The sequence below is a fragment of the Toxoplasma gondii genome, chromosome VIIb (assembly GCF_000006565.2).
Source record: "Toxoplasma gondii ME49 chromosome VIIb, whole genome shotgun sequence".
NCBI classification, from domain to species: Eukaryota; Apicomplexa; class Conoidasida; order Eucoccidiorida; family Sarcocystidae; genus Toxoplasma; species Toxoplasma gondii.
In genome coordinates, this window is record NC_031475.1 from 2,253,314 (window position 1) to 2,274,135 (window position 20,822).

General features: G+C 51.6%; 2 protein-coding genes across 2 annotated transcripts; one reads left to right on the forward strand and one right to left on the reverse strand.

The window, feature by feature from the left end:
- Positions 1 to 6,350: 6,350 nt before the first annotated feature.
- TGME49_260450 (DEAD/DEAH box helicase domain-containing protein) lies at positions 6,351 to 13,717 on the forward strand (the record flags this gene model as incomplete). The annotated part of the gene is made up of 5 exons (XM_002365177.2): positions 6,351 to 11,264; positions 11,713 to 11,888; positions 12,313 to 12,497; positions 12,644 to 12,728; positions 13,552 to 13,717. The coding sequence occupies 5 exons, from the start codon at positions 6,351 to 6,353 to the stop codon at positions 13,715 to 13,717; spliced, it is 5,526 nt and encodes a 1,841-aa protein (XP_002365218.2).
- A 994-nt stretch (positions 13,718 to 14,711) lies between these two features.
- Positions 14,712 to 19,764, reverse strand: TGME49_260440 (nuclear factor NF3). Its single transcript, XM_002365176.1, has 8 exons — positions 19,652 to 19,764; positions 19,062 to 19,135; positions 18,191 to 18,364; positions 17,664 to 17,786; positions 17,137 to 17,230; positions 16,401 to 16,489; positions 15,979 to 16,126; positions 14,712 to 15,363 (listed from the first exon to the last, which is right to left on the reverse strand). The coding sequence occupies exons 1-8, from the start codon at positions 19,659 to 19,661 to the stop codon at positions 15,140 to 15,142; spliced, it is 936 nt and encodes a 311-aa protein (XP_002365217.1). The 5' UTR covers positions 19,662 to 19,764; the 3' UTR covers positions 14,712 to 15,139.
- Between the last annotated feature and the right edge of the window lie 1,058 nt (positions 19,765 to 20,822).

The window sequence follows — 20,822 nt, forward strand, 5'->3', positions numbered from 1 at the left end:
CCCGTCCCTACGCAAGCCCGTAACGTTGAGTCTTAAGCCGGTGGTGGCTTCCCTTCTAGCAGGCGCAACTTGCTCTCTCCTGAGCAATCTCTGAAAATCGGTGTGCATGTAAAAATCGAACGGTTGCATCTCAGTACCCCCGGGAATTCCGCTGTCGGTAAAGCTGAGCCAGGGCAACGGGTGGAGCCCAACTGCGTTCACCTTTCACACTGAGCAATACTGGATCGCTCTGTGCACCACCCCGGCACTGCGCAGAATAGGTGGTGCCACATAAATGAACATTGTTGCGGAGGCCATTCTAAAAAAATGGTTTTTCTGAGGCTTTCAATAATGGAATTTGGCACTGCTGGCTCTGTGAACAAACCTGGAGAATCGTGAATTGCTTTATCTCTTGGAGATATTGAGAGTTCGATCATTCACCTTAAACAGATGCAACCTTTTGGAAAACTATTTGTAGAACATACAGTAAACTGGAGAGTAGCATGCACATGCCCAGCACTGGCAAGGATCATGGCCGGACACGTTTCACACTGAGGGGCAATGACCGTTCAAACTGGCTGTGTCAGCAAAGTGGACGGTTCTCCTCGACTATTGATGGCAGCTCGGGCAAATCGGTTTCTTAGCCATCTTGTAGAGGTTGTGGGTACTCGTGAGCGTAGAACATAACCGTCAGTCGCAACGAGATACCATTACTACACTGCCATGTGCAACAGTGAAATAACCTGATACTTTGGCCTCTTTGATTCCATGGGACGCCTGTATGATCCAGTTACTTTTACAGAGGGGCGCGGCTTCAACCGCACAAATTGACTGCCGATTTCCACAGAGCCTCAAAAGAAAACTGCATATATTGGAGCGAGGGGGCGCAACAGTAGACTGCCAGTCGAACGTGCGATTCGTCCTGAATTAACCGCAAATGACTTTTGATGTTCTTGTACCGGGTGAGCGAAGTTCAGGGAACAGAATTAGAGAAGTGGTGTCGACGTCGCAGAATCGGCGTTTGATCGGAAATTGCGAAGACAGTGTTCTGTAGCAAGACCGCTATATTTGTCTTCTAGAAGAACATGCAGAGGTGCATTTTACAGAACTAGAGCTAAGTGCTAGGAGATCAAGCGCAGCTAACTGCAGCTCCATGCAGCGGGCCACATGAACGGGTGAATTCAGAGGGCGATCGCTATGTTCATATGTTACACATTCTATGGAAGAGAAATATACGTAATCCGACCAGTTACTTCCGACTGCGCTACACGCCCAATTTTTTGGTTCTCGTATCTCCTGATCAACCTGCTTGTTCATTCATGAACACACATCTGGCTCCTCAAAGTGTTTGGCCCACTTTAACTCCGTCACTGGTTGTACACCCTGTTCAAAAATATCACGACTGAACTTCTTTAGAGGAAACCGCTTATGGCAGTGGTTTGGATGGAAGCATATTTAGATGTTATAAAGCATGGTACGGTTCTGGTAGCTTAATGGGGGTTTCAATATAACTCATTGTCTATGCAGGCTCTGCTACTGTCTCAGACAAACGCGCCTCTGCTTGTGCCCGGTCTGGAATAGCAGAGGCAGCGCATGGAAGTGGTGCCGCACGGCCATTTCTCAATATACTCTTGCTAGACAAACCAGCATAGACCCATGTGAACACAGAGAGTAGGATCAAGACGGCTGAAGTGACGACTGTATCCCAATCTGACGCTCCATTCGCTGCAGCGTCTGCCGCGGCCATCGCCAATGGCACTCCCACGACGAGGTGCAGGTATGCCATATTGAGATCCATTGCTGCGGCAACAAACGTGTATAGACGCTTCGCCTGGTTTTCTGCCGCTAAATTTTCGACAAAATGGAAGCCAACCAAGACTGCCTCGGAAAGGCATAGGAGGACCAGCACGAAGGATGGCCATATTAAAGCCGCTGTGAGAGCTGCGCAACAATCAAGAACAACAGCCTTTCAAGTCGTAACAATAAACAGGTCAAGCGTTTTTATACTAAGACTGTGAGAGTCTGGTAGTGACCGAAGGTGTATCAACCTCCTCCAGAATCTATATATGACTCGAAGACTTCTCCACAACGCGTTTAAAGCAGGCATGTATTGAGAGAGTTGTTGGTGTTGGATGAGCCGCAGCTTTTTATGGTTTTCTGTGCACTACTGTTTGGTATTCCAAGAAGACGTGATCTGGGCTAGAGAATTTGTGAAACGGAAAGAATCTCAGGAAAGGGTCAGCGCCGGCATGAACAGAAGAAAACACTTAGGGCTAGTCTCAAAACAAGCGTTTTCTCTCTTGCAGTGTGTCCGGATCCCTGATTGAACCACTTTGCGTACCTGCGAGCCAATTGAATAGCGCCGTCAGGACACGCGGCTCTAGAACGGTTTGGGGGTGGCCTCCCGCCATTTCTTGACGCTGCTCCGAAGCACCAGATGCCTAACTCAGCATACGAAGTTTCGCCGGGCGTGTACACCAAGGAAGGCCCTTAAACGTTTTTTCTTGTCTTCAGTAGAAGAGAGAGTGTTGGAGCACACAACGCAGCAGAAGCCCACGAACCTTACATAGTCACTGGAGGACAAACAACCCTTTCAGGCATATATGGCCTCTCATATCCCTGTAGAAAAGCCGACATTGTTGCACCACGCTTAGCAAGTGGAAGTGGCCTGCATAGAAACCACATAGGGATGTCATATTCAATGGCAGAGCATTGACACACAGTAGTTGGCCTATCCTTGTTCCCTCCCTCCACTCCCACAGCAGAATGCTATACAAAAAGAGATTCAATTACGCACTTCCAGATGGCTGAGATGGGTCGTACAGAAAAACAGACGATAGAAGCTCAGCCATATGATGCTGACCCAACATAAAATTTTGCGCATTTGCCCCGAAAACATAGCACAGACAAACAAAGTATGACTGAATCATACGGAGCTCGCTCAAACGCTGAGGGGCAAGGTGGGCCTGCCGACCGACGAGGGGCCCTCAAGTGGACGTTTGGCAGTGCATCGTCTACTCAACAAGATATCTCCGCGTCAATGCCGTTTCCGTTTAGACGCCTCAGGGCTAAAGTGGCATCGCATACACGGACAGTGCCCTCTCTTTGTTAGGTGGTCAAGAATGCGAAAACACATTAGAGTTCCCACTACAGCAGACGGTGAACTCGTTAATTTTGCTAGAACGTACGTCAGACAGTAAACGACAAATCGTTTGCTGAATAGTGGCCGTTTCGTGTCATGATGATACTACTGTCGAGAACCCCAGCTGGCGAAACGTATTCGTACGCTACTGAACAACACACGTGAAGGTACTTCAGAGGGACTTGCTGAAGCGTTTCATACTGTAGCAAATAGGAACACTCGAAAGCAGTCACCTCGGCCCACATTTCAGCAGAAGAAAAGCAGTACACTTGTTATTTACCGCGCCCACCGTTCCGCAACTCAGCTTCGTGCAGCGGCCGAAAGTACTCGAAAAAGGTTTTGAGGCCTGCGCGCCACACCACTGAAGTGCCTGCAAAGCGTTACGACGTTGGCTACCAAGTAGCTCCTCAAAGTCTGTCTGACAACTGAACCGCACACTACGCATCTTAGTAAGCAATGGCTCACTAGTGGGTACAACTGATTGCTAAAATTCGAAAAGAGGAATGTTTGAACGATTCCAGCAGGATTTGCTCGCAACACAAATGTAGTCACTAGAAGTCCGCTACTCTCACTTGCTTCGTTCAATAATTTTAAACACATTACAAACCTTCATGCCTTCAGACAGGTTGCTCATTCAAAACCCTCTTGTGGTCTCTCCTTTGAAGACAAGAACGTTTGCCGCAGTCCTCTTCCTCGGGCTTCAAGTGCTGACAAATGCTGACGTCAGTTGATGTTGGACTAGTAGAGCCTTCAATACGTCCCGGAAACGATGGGGTTCGCTGCGCTTTTCGAGGTGGTCCAAAGCTTGCAGCCTTAAAAAACATAGAAACTGGGGATGAACTCACCGCTGCAGAATATCTGTACAACTTGGTACAACGTGCAACATTCCATCAGCCTCTCTTTGAAATATCTTTCTCGAAGAAAACCACGGATGCCCCGTCTATAGCGGCTCCGAAGGGCCAACAGACACAAAACTTGTCTGCAGGGAAAAGTGAGACATAGCCGTTTAGAAAGGCAGTCGGCACATCTTCCAGCGTCCATTCACGTGCTGGATGCGTAACTTGTGTTGAAAGAGAGGAATCGTGGAGCGCGACGTCTCCACAAGAGAAGCCACAAACCCGCTCGAAGAATGACGGAGCCTTTATACCAAGGCTTTAGTCAGGCATAAAAAGCAGTTGATGAAAAAGCCTAGTACATCATTTAAGAGAGAAACTTCTTCATAAGGGACGTAGAGCCGTTGATGCGGGCGTGGCTGCGCTGTCCTACAAAGAGCAGCTGTGGCACCGATGCAAGACGCACTGGCCACGCGGCATCACCAGGTGTGCACAGCATGTTCAGCCGACGCTCAGTTTTCTTCCAGCCTCAAAACAGGTCCATGATAACTTTCGTCATTGGGATAATACGTTCCTCCGTAAAACACTGACCCCCTGGTAATACGCTTAGTTGGTTCACTGGACAGAAGTTCTACCACGATGACCCCGAATCCTGTTGTCCAGCGATAGTCACTTGCACATCCATAGCAGGGAGTGGCGAAAATGTCTGCTTTATACCAGTCTGTCTTCGGGCACAGCGACATTTGCAAGTGATCGTGGAACGCCGACCTCAGGTTCTGGTTTCGATCTGTACACGGCTACCCGTCGAGACGGTTCTGGCTTGTACTATCTCGTCGCGGCTCCGCACCTATGCCCCTTGAGTTGCCTTCTTGAGACAAATCATCGTTGACGATGAGTTCTCTGTTGTATGAGAGCCGCGCATTTTCAGTCACAGCAGCCGGGCCAAGCCGCGGAATCTGTCCACCTGTAGTAGACATCCGGCCGCATCGCAGAATATTTGTTCCTTTCCCGGCTGTGTCCGCTCTGGCGAGTACATTACACCCTTACATCAGTGAGGAGAGGGTTTTTTTTGAAGCATTCCGGGTACGTTTTGTGATATGACAAGCTTGGATAGCGTAGCTCTTCTTCGTTAACAAGAGGGACGTCGGCGCGAATATATCTAAAGCGTCGATGTATATTGAACGAACGAGCTCGTATATAATAATGTCTACCTACGACAGTTAAGTTCTTACTGACCGCGTAGGTACGATTATTATGCTACTACAATTTGAGATGAGCCTACTCACATTCATCCTCGGATCACTGTTTTGGCAAGATCCCAGAGCTGCTACCACCACTTTCGGCGGGCTGAGTGTCCCTGAGTTTGGTGGGATTCGCAGCGTGGCCCCTTGAGAATGAGACATTGCCTGGGCACACCACAAACAAGCAACTTTACCTAAGAACAGACAGTCGCCTTCTCCTGTTTTGTTCCTTCCTCCTGTGGAAACCAGCTTTCTTGTACATCCGTATTAGTTTGCGATGAAGCAGTGTGTTGCTGCTGCGGAGGGCGGAGCGCTTGTCTCCGGCCAACCGCTCTCAAGACATGCGAGACACAGTGGCAAAATTCACCGTACACACAGAAGCAGCCACGGGCTTAGAAAACACAGGAAACGACTACGTACACCAAATCCGTCATCTTCAATATTCGTCGCTCCATATTTTCGTCTTCCACCTCTCCAATGTGTTGATGGAATACCCTTGGACACGCTACGCCAAGGGGTTCCCGGTCGCCCGCTGTTCTCTACGCAGCATTGATTCATGCATGAAGTCAGTGGCGCTGGTGCGCAGACTTTTTCCAAGAAATACCTCGACGCGAACGACGTCCACGATCTGTCAAAGCGATTTTGTGCCGAAATGTTTCTTGAGTTTACGTCGCTGCTTCCCCCATCGATGAGCCAAGCTGGCAAAACGTCCGCAAAGTCGAAACAGACGCTGTCTCTTTCACATCCCCGCGCATCTGCGTTGCTTCGTTTAAGAAAGCATCTTTTTCTGCTGGCACAATGACTGTTTTGCAATGTATGCTTGTCTGTCGAACCAAATTCTAAGATGCCGGAAAGGCATACCACGTCGGCTGTTTCGGTTCGTAAGGCGTACACTCCGCTCGTTGAAACGGTTGCCTCGAAAATCGAGTGTGACCCCGGGTACAGTTTTACGTGCCCATTTGGTTGCCAGAGGACTCCTTTCCTTCATGGTACTTTTTTGCTGGGCGGACACCTACCATTTGAGACGGCGTTCAACCTCCTCTCATCACTAAAGTCCATCCTCTTTGCTGCAGCAGCCCTTCTCGGTTCCGTTTCATGGTATACCGTATCTGCCCATGAGTGGAACGATATTCTCCTAGTGTACATACTCCGCCCATGGCGGGTCTCCAGCTGCTCCCGCTGCTTTTAGCAGTTTTCTTCTGTGGCACAAACGCTGCAGCTCGAGTAATTTTTCACGCTGGCAGTCGCCGTGGGGTGCCGACACATCGTCAGCCTACGGTCGACTTCGCCGCCTTTGCTTCCTTCACGTCCCCGACTCCTCTCGGTTCCATCTCGTACCTGAGAGAAAATTTCCATTTCGCGTTCTGGTCGCGAATTCGAGAGACTCCGGCAGGGAATGCCGATCCACACGCTTTCACTTCTCACGGTCAGAAGCCTCTTTGCAGAACCACCCAACCGACCGTCGCGGACTGTTGGATTTTTTCACTGTCGGCACCATCCTCCGTATCCCCCCTCTTTTCGCTGCCTTTCGCGTTTCTTCATTGCTTTCCACATGCAAAGCCAAGAAATCTCTCCCAAAAGGGTCAGAAAAGCGGATTTTCGGTGTCTCAAGAATCTGTTTCCACTACAACCCCCTTTCCCCAAAGCGCTGTCCTTGCTCCTTCCCCTCCACCCGTCTCACTCTCTTTCTTTTCCCTTCGAGATTTATGTCGTCTAAAGTTCGAATCGCGACTCCGGGTACATCCTGAGTCCTTGATTAGCTCGAGATTGTCTTCTTTTTCATCTTTTTCTGGCTCTTTCGTCCCCTCGCACTTTTGGTGTCAAGACCTAATCCCAAAAGCGCTCTGCACCCGCCTCGACTGTCCTCCTCGTGTCTCCTTTGCACGCCGACCTATGCATCACGCTAAAATCGCTCGAGAGGTTCGCCATTTCGCACAGCGCCTGCTGCTTCAGGACGGAAGAGGGGCGAGTGCTGCCAAGAAAGCCTTTATTTCTCGCCCATCAACGGGCTTCTGCGGCACTTTCCAGTCCCCACAGATCGCCCAAACGGATGAGGTATCTCCGTCTCGTCTAGGATGCCGCGAAAACGATCGAAGTACCGCCCTCTTCGGATGTGGAGAGGAACTACAAGACGCGCACGGAGATTCTGGAGGGGCACGGGAGCCCTCAGCTGAGTCCGACTCCGTCTCCGTTTCCTCCCGCGTAGACCATCACCACGGCTACGGAGACGCGTTTGGGACAGCTGCATCTGGAGAGAGGACAGACAGCAGCGATGATGAGACAGCGTCGAGTGAATTGGCTAGTCACGGTGACGATGTAGGCTGCGATGCGGCCTTTTTGCTGAAGAAGGCAGAAGAGTTGCCTCGCGACGAGATCGAGGGTCTCATTCAACATCTCCGAGAGAACCTCCCTCACCTCTTTGCGCCCGTGCATGCACAGTTCGTCGACGAAATCCACCGGCGACTGACAGCTGATGAGAAGACAAGGGGCCTTGGCAGCGAGGCACCTTCCGCAGCAGCGTCAGACTCCGAAACCGACGCAGGTGAAGCGTGGCGAGAGGCTGAGGTATCACAGTTTGCAAGTGAAGATGAAGTTGCAAACGACGCAGCTGCCTCGATTGGGAGACAAAGCGGAAAATACCAGGAAGATGCCGCCGGGGCAAGCGATGTTGCGTCGGATGCTGAAGCCCAAGAGGAAAGATCTCCTGAGGCCCAAGTCTCTGACTCGCTCTTCGATGACCTCTCTATCTACAGCGGCGAGGAACTGCAGTTGATTTTACGATTGCTTCTTTGCGAGGCTGAAAAAGTAGATCGAACGGAAGCAACAGGGACTTCCACCCTGTCAGCTCCAGAGTCCGCGTTGGCGCCGACTCCGAGACGAGATTTGAGTGTACTGCCTTGGGAAACAGAAGGAACAGAAGACGCTAACTCATATTCCTCTGTCTCGTCGATCCCCTTGGCCGAGTTGCTGGCCAGCCGAGAATCGATAGACAACCTGACAGACATCCCCCGCTACAAGATAGTCGAGTTTCTGGAGAAATTGTCTCCCTTTGTCGCCGCCTTACCCTTTGATGATTTCCTCAATGCGCCGAGCGCCTTCACAACAGAGCAGCTTCGCGACTTGGTCGGGCTCGCTCTCGCGCGCATGCAGCAGGGGGTCTACACTGCACAGGATCCCCTGGTGGTACGGCGTCTTGGCAAGTGGAGAGCCCGCAGGGAGAAGTATGCAGCCTCCAAAAAGAAAGAGCTCCTCCGCGAGGAACAGGAAACACTTGGTGGAGATGCTCAACGTTGTGGGGCGGACCGTGCAGGTGTACTTACAGAAGACCGGCAGACGCTTGAGCAGAGCAAAGGAGATTCGCTGAAAGCTCGACAGGGAGGTGCCAGTGAGAAAACAAGTGTGAAGTACAGCTCTGGGAGACATCACAGCGAGAAAGGTGGAGAAGAGACCCGAAACGCCTTCCGTGGTCTGGACCTCTCCCTCCCCTCGGGGACGCTTGACCCAAGCAAGTTGCATGACTTGTCTCTCTCCATGAGTAGGGGTGTGTACGGCGTGAAGACGCTCCCACGGGCTTCGGGGAATCCAGACGGGAGTTTCTTGGGGGGAGAAGACATGCACACCATTGATGGCGAGGAAATTGACGTGGCAGATCTCGAGGACGAGGCCCAGATCGATGGCACCTCTCAGGAGGACTCCTCACCACGTAGCGGCAGTGCCGCGATTCTCGGCGTTGCAGACCAGGCTGAGGTGGAAGGCATGAACGCAGAGGAGTTGACTCTTGCAGGAACAGATGCCTGCGAGATGGGCGTGACCACGCTAAGAACGATCCTAGCCAGCGACGAAAACGCTCCGTACCGGCCGAGAAGACTAAGGACAAAGGCGGACGTCGAGGCGCTCTCGTGGCGAGAGCTTCGAGATGCGTATACAGAGCTCTCACGCCGGGCGCAGGGCGACGAGAAAACAGACATTGTTCAAGGTAGAAAGAAGATCGTCAAAGAGGTAGACGGTGACGAAAGAAGTACACCTGGTGGTTTGAGGTCGAGATCGGACCACACACGGGCGAACGAGAAGAAAAATGCTCGGCAGAGAGGGAGACAACACGCCGAAGAAACAGAGCGTGGACCTCCAGAGGACTCACCAACGCCCGCAAACCCCCTCGCGGCATCCACATGGTCTTTCGATCCGATATCAGAAAAGGACTGGACACCCGAATCCCTAGAAGAGGAGCGCTTGCGAAAAGGACGAGATGCGGCGGCTGCCGCAGGAGGCTGTTTGCAGTATGTTGTCGCTCATCTGAAACGAGCAGAGGCGTTGGCCAAACGCGTTCCTCCCGCGTCGCGGAACGACGAATCAAGGTCTCCAGACCACCTGAAAAGTGTTTTTGTAGCCGAGAATGAGGATGAAGTCCGGCCTCAGGCGCAAGCAGATTCTCAGGTGAAGACCAACGTTGGCGGCGAGGATGAAGATCGTACCCCAGATCTGCATTCTCCATCGTCGACGCCGGCGTCTTCTGGATTCTTGGAAACATCCACCTCTCCGGCTGATACTGACGCGTTGCCGCTCGCCTTGTCGCCTCCTTCTTTGAACACAGAATTTAACGTTTTTCAGGACAACGTCAGCGCCCCGCTTGCCGCAAACAGTCTGGCAGCGCCTCCTGTCTCCAAGCATCTTCCGCCTCCGTCACCTGCACTGTCTTCGTTACCTCCTTCGTTTTTGGCGTTTCGACGTCTGGGGCTCTCCCCTTCGGTCGCCGCGGCGGCGAGCGCCTTCCTCGGAGCCTCCGCGTCTCCTTCGCCTGTGCAGGAAGCTGCGATTCCCCGAACGCTTCGCTTCATGAACGCAGAAGATAGCCCTAGAGGTGCCCTCGTGTTGGGGGCTCAGACGGGAAGCGGCAAGACGTTGGCGTATCTTCTGCCCCTCGTCCACCACCTGAAGCGCGAAGAAGAGCGAGAGAAGGAGTCCCGAGCGTGGGCGTCGAGGCGATCCCGTGGCCCTTGCATGTCAGAGACACTGCTAGCGAGCCAGACTGCCGCCGTAGAGTCCTCATCTGCGTGCGCCACTTTCATTCCAAGTCGGGGCGAGGAGTTTGACGAAGAGGCTCTTTCGGACGAGGCCCTTCGAGCCTTCGACCAGAAGGAAGCGGGACGGCCTCGCGCCCTTATTCTAACACCGACCTGGGAACTCGCAGACCAAGTGGCTCGGACTCTGAAGGCCCTTTCGGCGTCTTCGCTCTTTGGAGCCGGCCCAGACGAGAGCTGGTTGGCGGTGTCTCGCGACTTACACAAGACCATGCCTGGCCAGGAAACGCATGCAACGCGTGTAGAACCGCAGCACTTTGACGCCCCGAGGCTCTCCGTTTTAACTCTCGCGGGAGACTCCTCCCTGGGGCTTCACCGCCAGCAGTTACGAGAGAGAACTCGACTGGACGTGGTGGTCGGAACTCCGCCGAGGATTCTGAAACTCGTTGAGTGGGGTTTGCTGAAACTCGGTGATCTGCGTTTCGTTGTCATAGACGAGGCAGACGCCATGCTCCTTTCCGAGGGGTTCGATGCGGAAATCAGGGAAATTCTCGAGAAAGTCAGTCCAAAGCAAAGACTGTCTGATAGCCCAGACTCCCGTCGATCGCCAGAGATGCACGGACAGGGGAGAAACGACGGGGGGAACAGTGCACTGTCTAGACCCTACCGCAGAGGAAAAGACACGAACGGCTTTGGATCTGAAAATGCGTTCTCACGGTTTAACGGCGCTTTGGAGATTCCCGTGATAGCCGCAGCAGCCACAGTGTCTTCTCGACTTGAGCGCGCTTTGGAGAGCCTCACAGGGGGCCCCGTGGGCCTCGTTCAAGCCTCAGGGATCCACGTCCCGCCAGAGAGCGTGCGGCATGAAATGATCGACTTGGGTGGCAGAGATAAGTTGGATGTCCTGCGGGAGGTTCTCCGATCTCATGAGGGAGTTCGCGCAGCGAGGAAAGTCCTGGTTTTCACGAACAGCATTCAGGCGTGTCGTGCATGCGAGTTTGCCGCCAAAGATACCCTCGCAAGGACATCTGGAGGCAGCGGCAAGGTGCTGGTGAGTTCGCTTCCCATGAACATTATGTTACGTGAGTTAAGGATAGTGGTCTGGAACGTAGTCGTGAAGCACAAGCATCTGTATCAAAGTTGTACTTAACATGACTTCCACTGTGGTAGTGTCCTTCCTGATGTTACTCTGTGCAGAATACACTGAAAATTTGCTCAGGATCGCCACTGTGGAAACTAGGGGTGGCGATGATTGGGACAGCGAAATGGAAGATTGAATTGAAAAACGGATAGAGGGGATACAGGAGGAACCGAGAGGGAAAGAAAGAAATTCACATGTCAACACGATCCAGAAATGGGTTAATTACAGTGAAGAGTACGACAAGCACGCGCTGAATGACATATTTCAACGTCACCTTGTTGGCGCTTCAAAAAGGTTTTTTCTCATTCCTATCTATCCATCCATATATCTATGTATATGCATGTGTGCGTGCCTGTAGAGCTGTCACGGTTCGATGCCCCCAGCAACTCGAAAAATCCATTTTAGTCGATTTGCAAATGGAGTCTGCAAGTTTCTTGTGTGCACGGACTTGGCAAGCCGAGGCCTTGATTTACCTGCCGTCGACGCGGTGATCCTTTTCGACTTTCCGCTTTCGCCGGTAGCGTACATACACCGGTAGGTCAAAGTGGAGATCGAGCATACACAAGGAAATATTTCACCGTTTTGTCGGTCTGCGAAGGTTCTCTCACTTCCGTCCGCTGAAACACCGTGTTGTTCAGTAACATTCTTTCGTGTCGAGAGGACATCAGATACACAGCTTGTCGACAATACTAGGGTTCAAGGGTGGAGAAAGGAGATTGAGGAAGCCTGCCGCAGTTCTACGCGGAGAATTTCACATTGTGTCTGTTCGCTAACATCTCGTCACTTGAAGTTTAGAAGTGAAGGTTCGAAGCCGGTGTCCCTGATGACGCGGTGTCGTTTGAAGAAAAGGATCTTTGAGACAAAATCGGTCCACTTCCCAACTGCAAAAATTCGATAGTAGATACAGCGTCGCTGTGCGTTTTCAACTATGTCCATGTGTGTGGCTATTTGGTTTCAGAGCGGGGCGGACAGGACGCATGGGAAGGAAGGGTTTGGTTGTTTCTTTCGTGACAAAGAAAGACCAAGTGCTGGCTACTGCGATACAGCGGGCTCTCGAAAAGGGCACGGCGAGCCTTGCAGAACTGTCCTCTGATAAGGCAGACTACCAGAAAGGTGGAAGACTCCACTTTCTGTCTCAGGCCGGTAAGTTCTTCAGTTGGTGTGCAGACGCGTGGGCTGCTTGACGGCTTCCAAGACATGTGTTTTGGTAAAGCTGCTCTGGTGTGTCTCCGAATGAGTCTGTCGACCTCGTTCGTGTGTTGTGTGTCTTGTGCCAAATCTCGCGACAGGCGGATATAACGTAAAGGAGCGGAAGTTGAGCGAGCCTTACAGGGCCGCAAGCAAGACCCGGCGAGCAGGCTGGAAGCCCCCCAAGTAAGGGTTCATGCGTTTTTCACGAAAATCCCACGACAGCCGCTTTGCACTTCACGAACACGGCCGCACTCTGGTGGCAAGCACTCTCGACTACAGTCAGCTGTCCATTCGTAGCATGCGAGTGACTGGCAACAGTATTTTGCCCAGAACTCGTACAAACTCAACACCACAACCTATACACCATACGAAGAACGAAAACACAGAAACTGTTTCGAGATAAGCCCTATCGAACGTTCAGTGCAAACACGTTTCGTGGGATGAACTTAGTGGCCGCAAATTCCGATCCAAGATGACTTGGCCTGCGTAATATATATATATATATATATATATATATATATATACTTCGATGTCAAATAGGACAGATGGCTAACGGTCCAACTTGTCTGCAGGTGTGGTATGATCCGAGTGTAGACAGCTAGGCCTGCTGATAGTAAAAACGAATGTTTCGAACGGACCGTGAGTCTATCTCACTCAAGTACAGAGCATGACGAACTCAGATCTCGCATTGACAATCTGTTCTTCCTCATTAGCAACAGTCTTAGCACGCTGTGGTAAGAGTTGTGAAACATACGCGATGCAGCACACCCTGCACGGTAATACAGTGATACAATTACCGTACAAGCACTCACTTTGTGAGAGACACGTACGAGGCCAATCTCATCACTTCACAGTCTCTGTGGCTTGCGACAGCAGCACAACACGGATATTTACATAGTTCAACCCTGTATTTCTTACCTCACCTAATTAGCATTATGTTCGATATTCTGTACCATCGGATCTAATCGAACTTTTGATGCACGCATGTGTCGATCCGGTGAAACAGATCGGCAGCTTGGCATCAGGAGCGGGCGGAGCGGATTCGCCGCCGACGCCAGAAGCAAAAGGCGGAGAAAGATTACAGGCAGGGACAAGAGAAAAAGAAAAAAGAAGAGCAACGACAGCGTTCGAAACGTGGCGCAGTTATTGCTGCCGCCAAACGCAAACCGTAGGAAGCAGGGTCGCTGACCCCACCCGACGCACCGCGATGAACAATGAGTCAACGGTTTCGACGTTTTCGGAGAGGGAAACGCCGGATTGTGCGGAGCAGATGGGACAAAGACGTGAGAAAAGCACAAGCAAGTCCTCCAATTTGGGATTTTTAGACGGAAACTCCGAAAGGCAAACAAGTCTCTTCATGTGCCGTCGGAAGTGGATGGATGTTGTTGGAAGTCTCGAGCCTCCGAGGCTGTGTTTCACCATCGCGATTGTCGGTCGGTGTTGTATCGGTATCGGTGACTGGAGGTGATTGCCCTCGCGTTTCAGTTTTCCTAGACTTGCTCGAATGTGAATCACGGCATGCGCTACGCCTGTGGTACGTGTGTCGCTACGGCTTAGAGAAATCCGTATACCGCACCTGCGACGACGTTCAGGTTTTCCTGGACGAAACAACCGCCAACTGCCTGCGGAGGAGTTATCATCCCTTGTGTTTCAGTCAGCAAATTAAAGGACATGGATTCTTTTTCGACACAAGCGTACTGCCAAAGCAAAATTCCGACCAACGAGCAGCGTTACGCGGAAAGCATAAATACCTCAGGTGCCAGTAGTAAAACTCTACCCGGTTCACAAGCTTTTCGCAACTGACCTGTCGTTGTCACTGCTACGAGAATGGGCTATTCTATCATGACCAAGTTTACCTGTAATGCACCTTAGGCTTCCACGTTGCCATATGAAGTACATTTCACCGTTACAGGTTACTGCTCCCTGTACGAGGAAAGTGCTCACACGAGCACCTGAGGAATCGTTTCCTTTCGCTGGTAGACCAAGTGTGGTAACAGTAATCCATTCGCAGCCCCAGATTTCGCAATTCTGAACAAAGAAACTTCTACCCACACTTTATCGACTCTACAACACAGCGCTGACTCTCTGTTACCCTTGGCACCTCTTAACCGCCTGGATCATGTGCCTTTTTTGTTGGACTGACACACTCTTTCGTGCGTTCAAAAACCTGGAAAGGACGATTAGTTTCTAACGGAAGTGTTCATGAAGGAAGAAGTTTGTGCGGGGTTTATACCAAACGGGTCTTCACGCCTCAATCCGGTGTGGCTGTTACACCTTGCTTCCGCCTCAGAAGAAACAGCACGCGAGCACCGGCTTGTCCCTTTTCCATCGCCTAACCTCCATTAACTAATTCACAGACGCTGTGAAACGACTCCAAGCAACACCCTTGGAACCGCGTCCTGTTTGCGCCAGTTTCTCCACAGCCTCACTTGTTTTGACCGGTGTGGACCGAGTGTTTCTTGTCACACGTCACCGTCGCCCAGTCCCTTGCTCGACCCCCGAGAGCCGCGCGCAAAACCAGCAGCTAGAGCGCTAAAGCCGTCCAAGGTGACAAAACGCGAGTTGGTCCACATTTTCTCTCTAGGCAAAGACACTCATTTCAGCGAGCACACGCCGTTCGAAACATCGAACGTCGACGCGTTCGCCTTGAGGAACTGAGCCATCTTCTCGCTAACACCTGCGGGCTTCTTCACCTTCTGGCCGAGAGTTGCCAACGGGGTCTTCCCGTTCTTCTTCAAGAAATCTACCAATGCACTTTTGTACGCGGCAGCGTCGCCCTTCTGGGGAGCGCCCTTGCTAGGAGCAGCAGACGGCTTGGCTGAAGTCAACACAAAACCAAACAGAAATACTTACCATGAGGCCATCCGTACAGCAGCACCCATACCTCGCGTATGAAGAATGCCACAGCCACGTCACTTGAATTCAGATGAGCTTTCCACGGCTCTGCCACCATGTTCAAATCGAAGTGAGACAGACTGCGAGAAATACCAATTAGAGGCATAGACAACATACATGACCAATCTTAGATATTGGTTTCCTGCATGGAAACATAAAGAACAAACATGGTCGCAAGACCTTGGCAACACCCAAGCCTTCTCTGTACATATATACATATACACTGTCGGCTTCACAGCAGCACAAACAACTCCTCCCTCTCCAAAACAAATGATGTCTGTAGAGATAAAACCAAGCGGTATCTCGGTTGTCAGTATTCCTAGAACCCGACAAGGTGACTTCAAGAAGATAAACACACACATATATATGCAGGTATAAATATATATATATATATATATACGTATATATATATATATAGGTACGTTTAATGCCACAGATACATGCGTGCTTGATTCGCGGTTCTACTGAAGCGCTCTCGACAGATACATGATCTGCTCTTTAGGAGTTACTAAGACACCCGCCTTTAGAGGGGTCTCACCCTTCTTGTTGGAGGCCTGAGCGACTTCGACAGCCTTGCGCTTCTTGTCCCCCACGCTGGCCTTCTTGTTTTGAGGAGACGCCTCTTCCTCCTCGTCTTCTTCGTCGTCCTCATCCTCGGAGTCTTCACCGATTCCGTTCTCCATGTCCTAGGTAGAACCACACAGCGTCAAGAACTGGAGACAATGCAACGGGCGCAGGGCGTGAGAAAACAAAGTCCTCTGGAGTCACAGTGTACACACAGCAAGACGCAGATCCCCACAGTGGAGTCGATCACGTTTCCTGGGTCACTGCAAGACACTACCTCCACCGAGTGTCTCTGCACCAGAGAAGTATACTCTGAAGCGAAACGAGAGAGAACAGCGTCTCTAAAATGCTGGTGTGTACGCTATAGCCACCGCCAATATGTCACACCCGCCTTACCTCATCATCGTCATCACTGCCCTCCTCGTTCTCATCCTCGTCGTCCTCATCGTCATCGCCGGCGGTGAGGGCCTTCATCTCGGCGTCATCTGAAGACACACACACACCTCAGTTGTTCCACTGCTATCCAGAAAACACGTGGAACACGGAGCAAAACGCAAAGCCAAAGAGAGGAGGAGATACGTCACACACAGGCATCCTGCAAATGCAACGAAGAACTGCTGAAAGAATTGCCGAACAGCTTTCTGAATTTCATCGCCACAGAAAACGAGTTCTGATAGTCAGTGCGACGACACCCAACTTGCCCTGCGCATTCTGAAGCTGTGCCTTCCTGGCCGTGATAAAGATCGAAAGAAACCAACCTTGGAATAAGACGCATTATTTATGAAGAGAGCGAGAAAGAAATACAGACATCAGTCCTTGCAAGTGTTGACCCTACAAATCCAGCGTTTTCTCTGGATCCGCCCCGCCTGACTTCTTCGCGAAAAGAGGAAGAGGCGAAAATCGGGACATATTTTCTTGGCTGCGTGAAATGATCATCAGGCACGACCCTGAGCCGAATGAGCCGCGGGCGTATATACACCTGACAACCTTAGATTCAGCCCGAGGGACAAAAGCGTGACATTTCAGCACGTCCTCTGCACAAAGAAGACTATCGCCGGCAGAGATCAAACCTACGAAACTCTGACTGTATACTGCCACAACAGTCTGTGTACGGGAGTGCTTCAATACATACCCTCATCGTCATCCTCGTCGTCATCATCCTCATCTTCATCCTCGTCCTCCTCCTCCTCGTCATTGCCATCCAAATCTTCGATCTTTCCTCCCTTCTGCAAGCAAAATGCATACGACCCGCGAGAACAACACGGTCATATAAAAACGGGAGTGCCTCGTGCTCTGTTTCCCTCCCATGCCCTCTATTTCCGACCGACTCTGAGTCTACCAGTTCTTTTCCTCGTGTGTTGAAAAAGAAACAATATCCATATATATATATATATATATCCATATATTAAAAATGCCTCGGCAAAGGGAGATACCTGCATGAAGACACAAACACGCGTATCTATGACGTCTCTATTTCATTTTCTGCATGTGCGCGCCCCTACATACATGAAGATGCAACCGCAGATGTGACACCATTACGCCTTTCTATTAATCTACGCACCCAACTACCTTCATCTAAGCGTCTTAGAGGATCTCTCTGTGTATGTATATCTCTATGTATATGGATACGTAGAGGCTGGACGTGTGGGTGTTTCTCACGGTAGGGATGTGCTTTCTGGCGTGGTGCATGACGTTCTCTTCCATGTCGGATTCCGATTCCTCCTCGTCTTCGTCGCTGTCGAGTCCCTCGGCGTCAGGCTCGAAGTAGCCGGTCAAGTGGACCTGCCAAGCATGCACACAGCGAGACAGAAACTAAATGAAAATACATCCACAGCGCTCATCGAGACACGAGATTCACTCATTTTCCAGGGTCAGAAAACGTAGCGAAAGAACAGCGTCGCCGATAAGACATGGACAAAAGAAAAAAACGCCCTCACAAAAGCAAAACAAATACTCGGGCAAAACGCCTCGAACACGCATGCAGAACCCGGGCTAGACGAAACACAAGATGCACCTCTTTCACCATGGAGGCGCTATGCGCAACCCAGCACATGTACATGTATACGCATGCATATAAGCATATATGAATCTACTGTACTGGCTGGCGGGCACAGAGTCAATGCATATCACCCATGTGCTACACTGATGCCACTTGCTCTTTCGTATCGGATCTCTTCAGAACCCACCTCGTTCTTCCCACCCTCAGTCTTGATGGTGATGCCCTGACGAGTGGAGAGGAAAAGGTCCAGGCTGGTGAACTCCAGCTTGTCTTTCTGAAGCATGCAGACAGAGTAGGTCTTGCCCTCTTGGATCACCTGGACGTAGGTGCGGCCCCCATCCTTGGGCTGGGGCATGCAAACCTGAAGTACAAGGCAAAACATGTTCACACGGAATACGCATGCAACAACTTGAGAATTATTAATGATACGTATCGAAAAAAATCAGAAAGGAAAACTCATAAACGCTGTTTCGGCTTCGCGAAATTCCACCGTTTGTTTCCTTGTCTTAGTTTGGAAGACCCTCTCGCCTTGCCTCCATCAATTCTGTGCCTACAGAGTCACGAGTCTTCTGATCTCAAAGGCTTTTGTGGCGTTCGAAAAATCTCGGCTACGGTCTGGTTCGGATGAAATTTGAAAAACCACATTCTTGTAGAGGTGACGTGACTCCAGCTGAAGCCCGAGAATCGCACAGCGCTTTTGATACACCGCAAGCCCACAGAAAAAATTCTGGAATCCGATCGCACCTGACATAAGACCCAGATATCCTGCTGTTTTATCAGCAACAGGACTTCCTTGAGCACAAGTATGGACGGGCAAGTGAAGTATCACCGTCTGCCCATGCAGAGATCAGGTGTCGAAAGCGTTAACAGTGCGGGAGATCGCGTGATTTTCGATACTCCGCTAACACAGTAGAACTCGCGTCCGGTAAACAAAAACCTTCAAGAACTAAACCCATGATCCAACTCGTCGCAAAATGCAGATGAATGCGGAGTGCACGGAGAACAGGGCAGCTCCACTTTCTGAGCTGAGGCTCTTCAGTACTTCACCGTTGTTGTACCTGAGACAAGTGAAGAACCTCGCCGCCATCTTCAGGGGAGAGAGTGACGGTCTGGCCAGGCTTGACAACGACACCTGAAGAGCAGACAGGAAAGCATCAGAAGGGTGTGATGAGGGCATGCTTCCACCGGTCAAGCTGAAGACAGGGCGCGACCGGTGTCTAGGAGCATCAGCTAAAGGTAAACCGGTGCCTGGTTGCCCACGGAAAGGTATGTCCGTAAAATGTGCAGTGACTGGACTTTTACTCCCGTGACACCGCGACGAAAGCCCGGCACAAGCGATCTCCGGAAACTACGGCCCTTGGCCGCGTTCGCCTGTGGCCCATTGACGCGGTGCCGCGTTCGCCTGGGTCTTGTGCGGCGAGCAGGGCGGCAAAAGCCGCAGAGACTTGGAGGATAGTGGTCAGAAAGACGGGAAAGGGTAGGAGACAACTCAAAAGACAGAGTAAGCAGAAAGGGCGCCGCGTTTCTCTGGCGAACCTGCCGCGTAAAGCGCCGCCCCACAGCGACCCCGCCGACTCGGGTGCTGCCATCCCGAGACAACAGATAAGGAAACGCGGGCTTTTCTCCGCCGTACTCGGCCGTGACTCACCGTAGAACATCTTGGAGGGGAGATATGGGAGAGCAGAGGAAAGGCGGACTCGATCTCGGAAAAGCAAAAGAAGTACGCGACCTTACAAAGAAAATCGGCGACGCACCAGTTTTGAGCCGCCGCAGGAACACTCGGACGCCCGCGCACGGTGGATGCTCAGCCCAACATCGGGGTCCAGGGGGGCCGAGTCTTTTCACGCGCTGACGGCGCCGAGTGCTCGAAAAGGTTGCTGGTCCGCGGATGGACTTTCCAGCCGCGGCGCCTTCGTCTCGTTTGCTGAGAGACCGGACTGTGAGACAAACGCCCGCTGTCTGAGACGCCGGAGCAATCCGCGTTTCGTTGAAGTTTCTCGGCCGCCGCGCCGAGAGAAGTGCCACACCTGCGGCTGTGCAGGAGGACGCACTTTGGCCCGGAGCATCGCGGATTTCCGAGAATCTCGGCGCCTCCGGTTCTCTCTGTCGGGGTAGCATCGACTCCCACCCACCAGGAGACGGCGAAAAGAACTCTTTCCCGGTATCGTGCAACCAGCGCAGGGCCAGCGAAGCTGGCTCCCATCGCTTGCTGTTTCTGCAGTTGGCGGATACGCGGATTCAGAAAGACAGTCAAAAACACTGGAACTTCAGAGCAAGAAAGTGTCCTTGGGACGGAAAACGCACCCTTCCACAGCAGCTAGAAAAGAGGCACAACTACTAGGACGGGGACACGAACCCCGGTAGACAGCAGATATTAAGCCATCTCGGCCCGCGGTTCTTTTTTAACCCCTCCCGACACGATAGAGAGAGACATGGTTTCTCCAATAAAAGCCCTTCTCGTGCACCCTTTACTTCAACCTTCCTCACTTCTTTCTGCACAAAGATATCTCGTATTCCAAGCAGAAGGCTCAAAGGGAGCAACTCCCCGGTCCACACTCGCGTTGCTCTCACCCCCCTGGCGTCGAGCTTCGCCTGGGCACTACCGAAATCGCGACTATCCGGTTCGCCTTCGCATTTTCCAAACGTCAACTTGCTACGGATTTCTCTTGTTTCCACCTCCCATTTAATTAATCGTCTCTGTTTCTGCATCGTCCTCACTCCGTGTTTCCTCTTCCCCGTTTCGCTCCCTGGTTTCCGTGTCTTCTAGCACACCTCTCCAGCGCGCCCTGTCTCCTGTGTGTCTCCTCTCCCTGACGTCG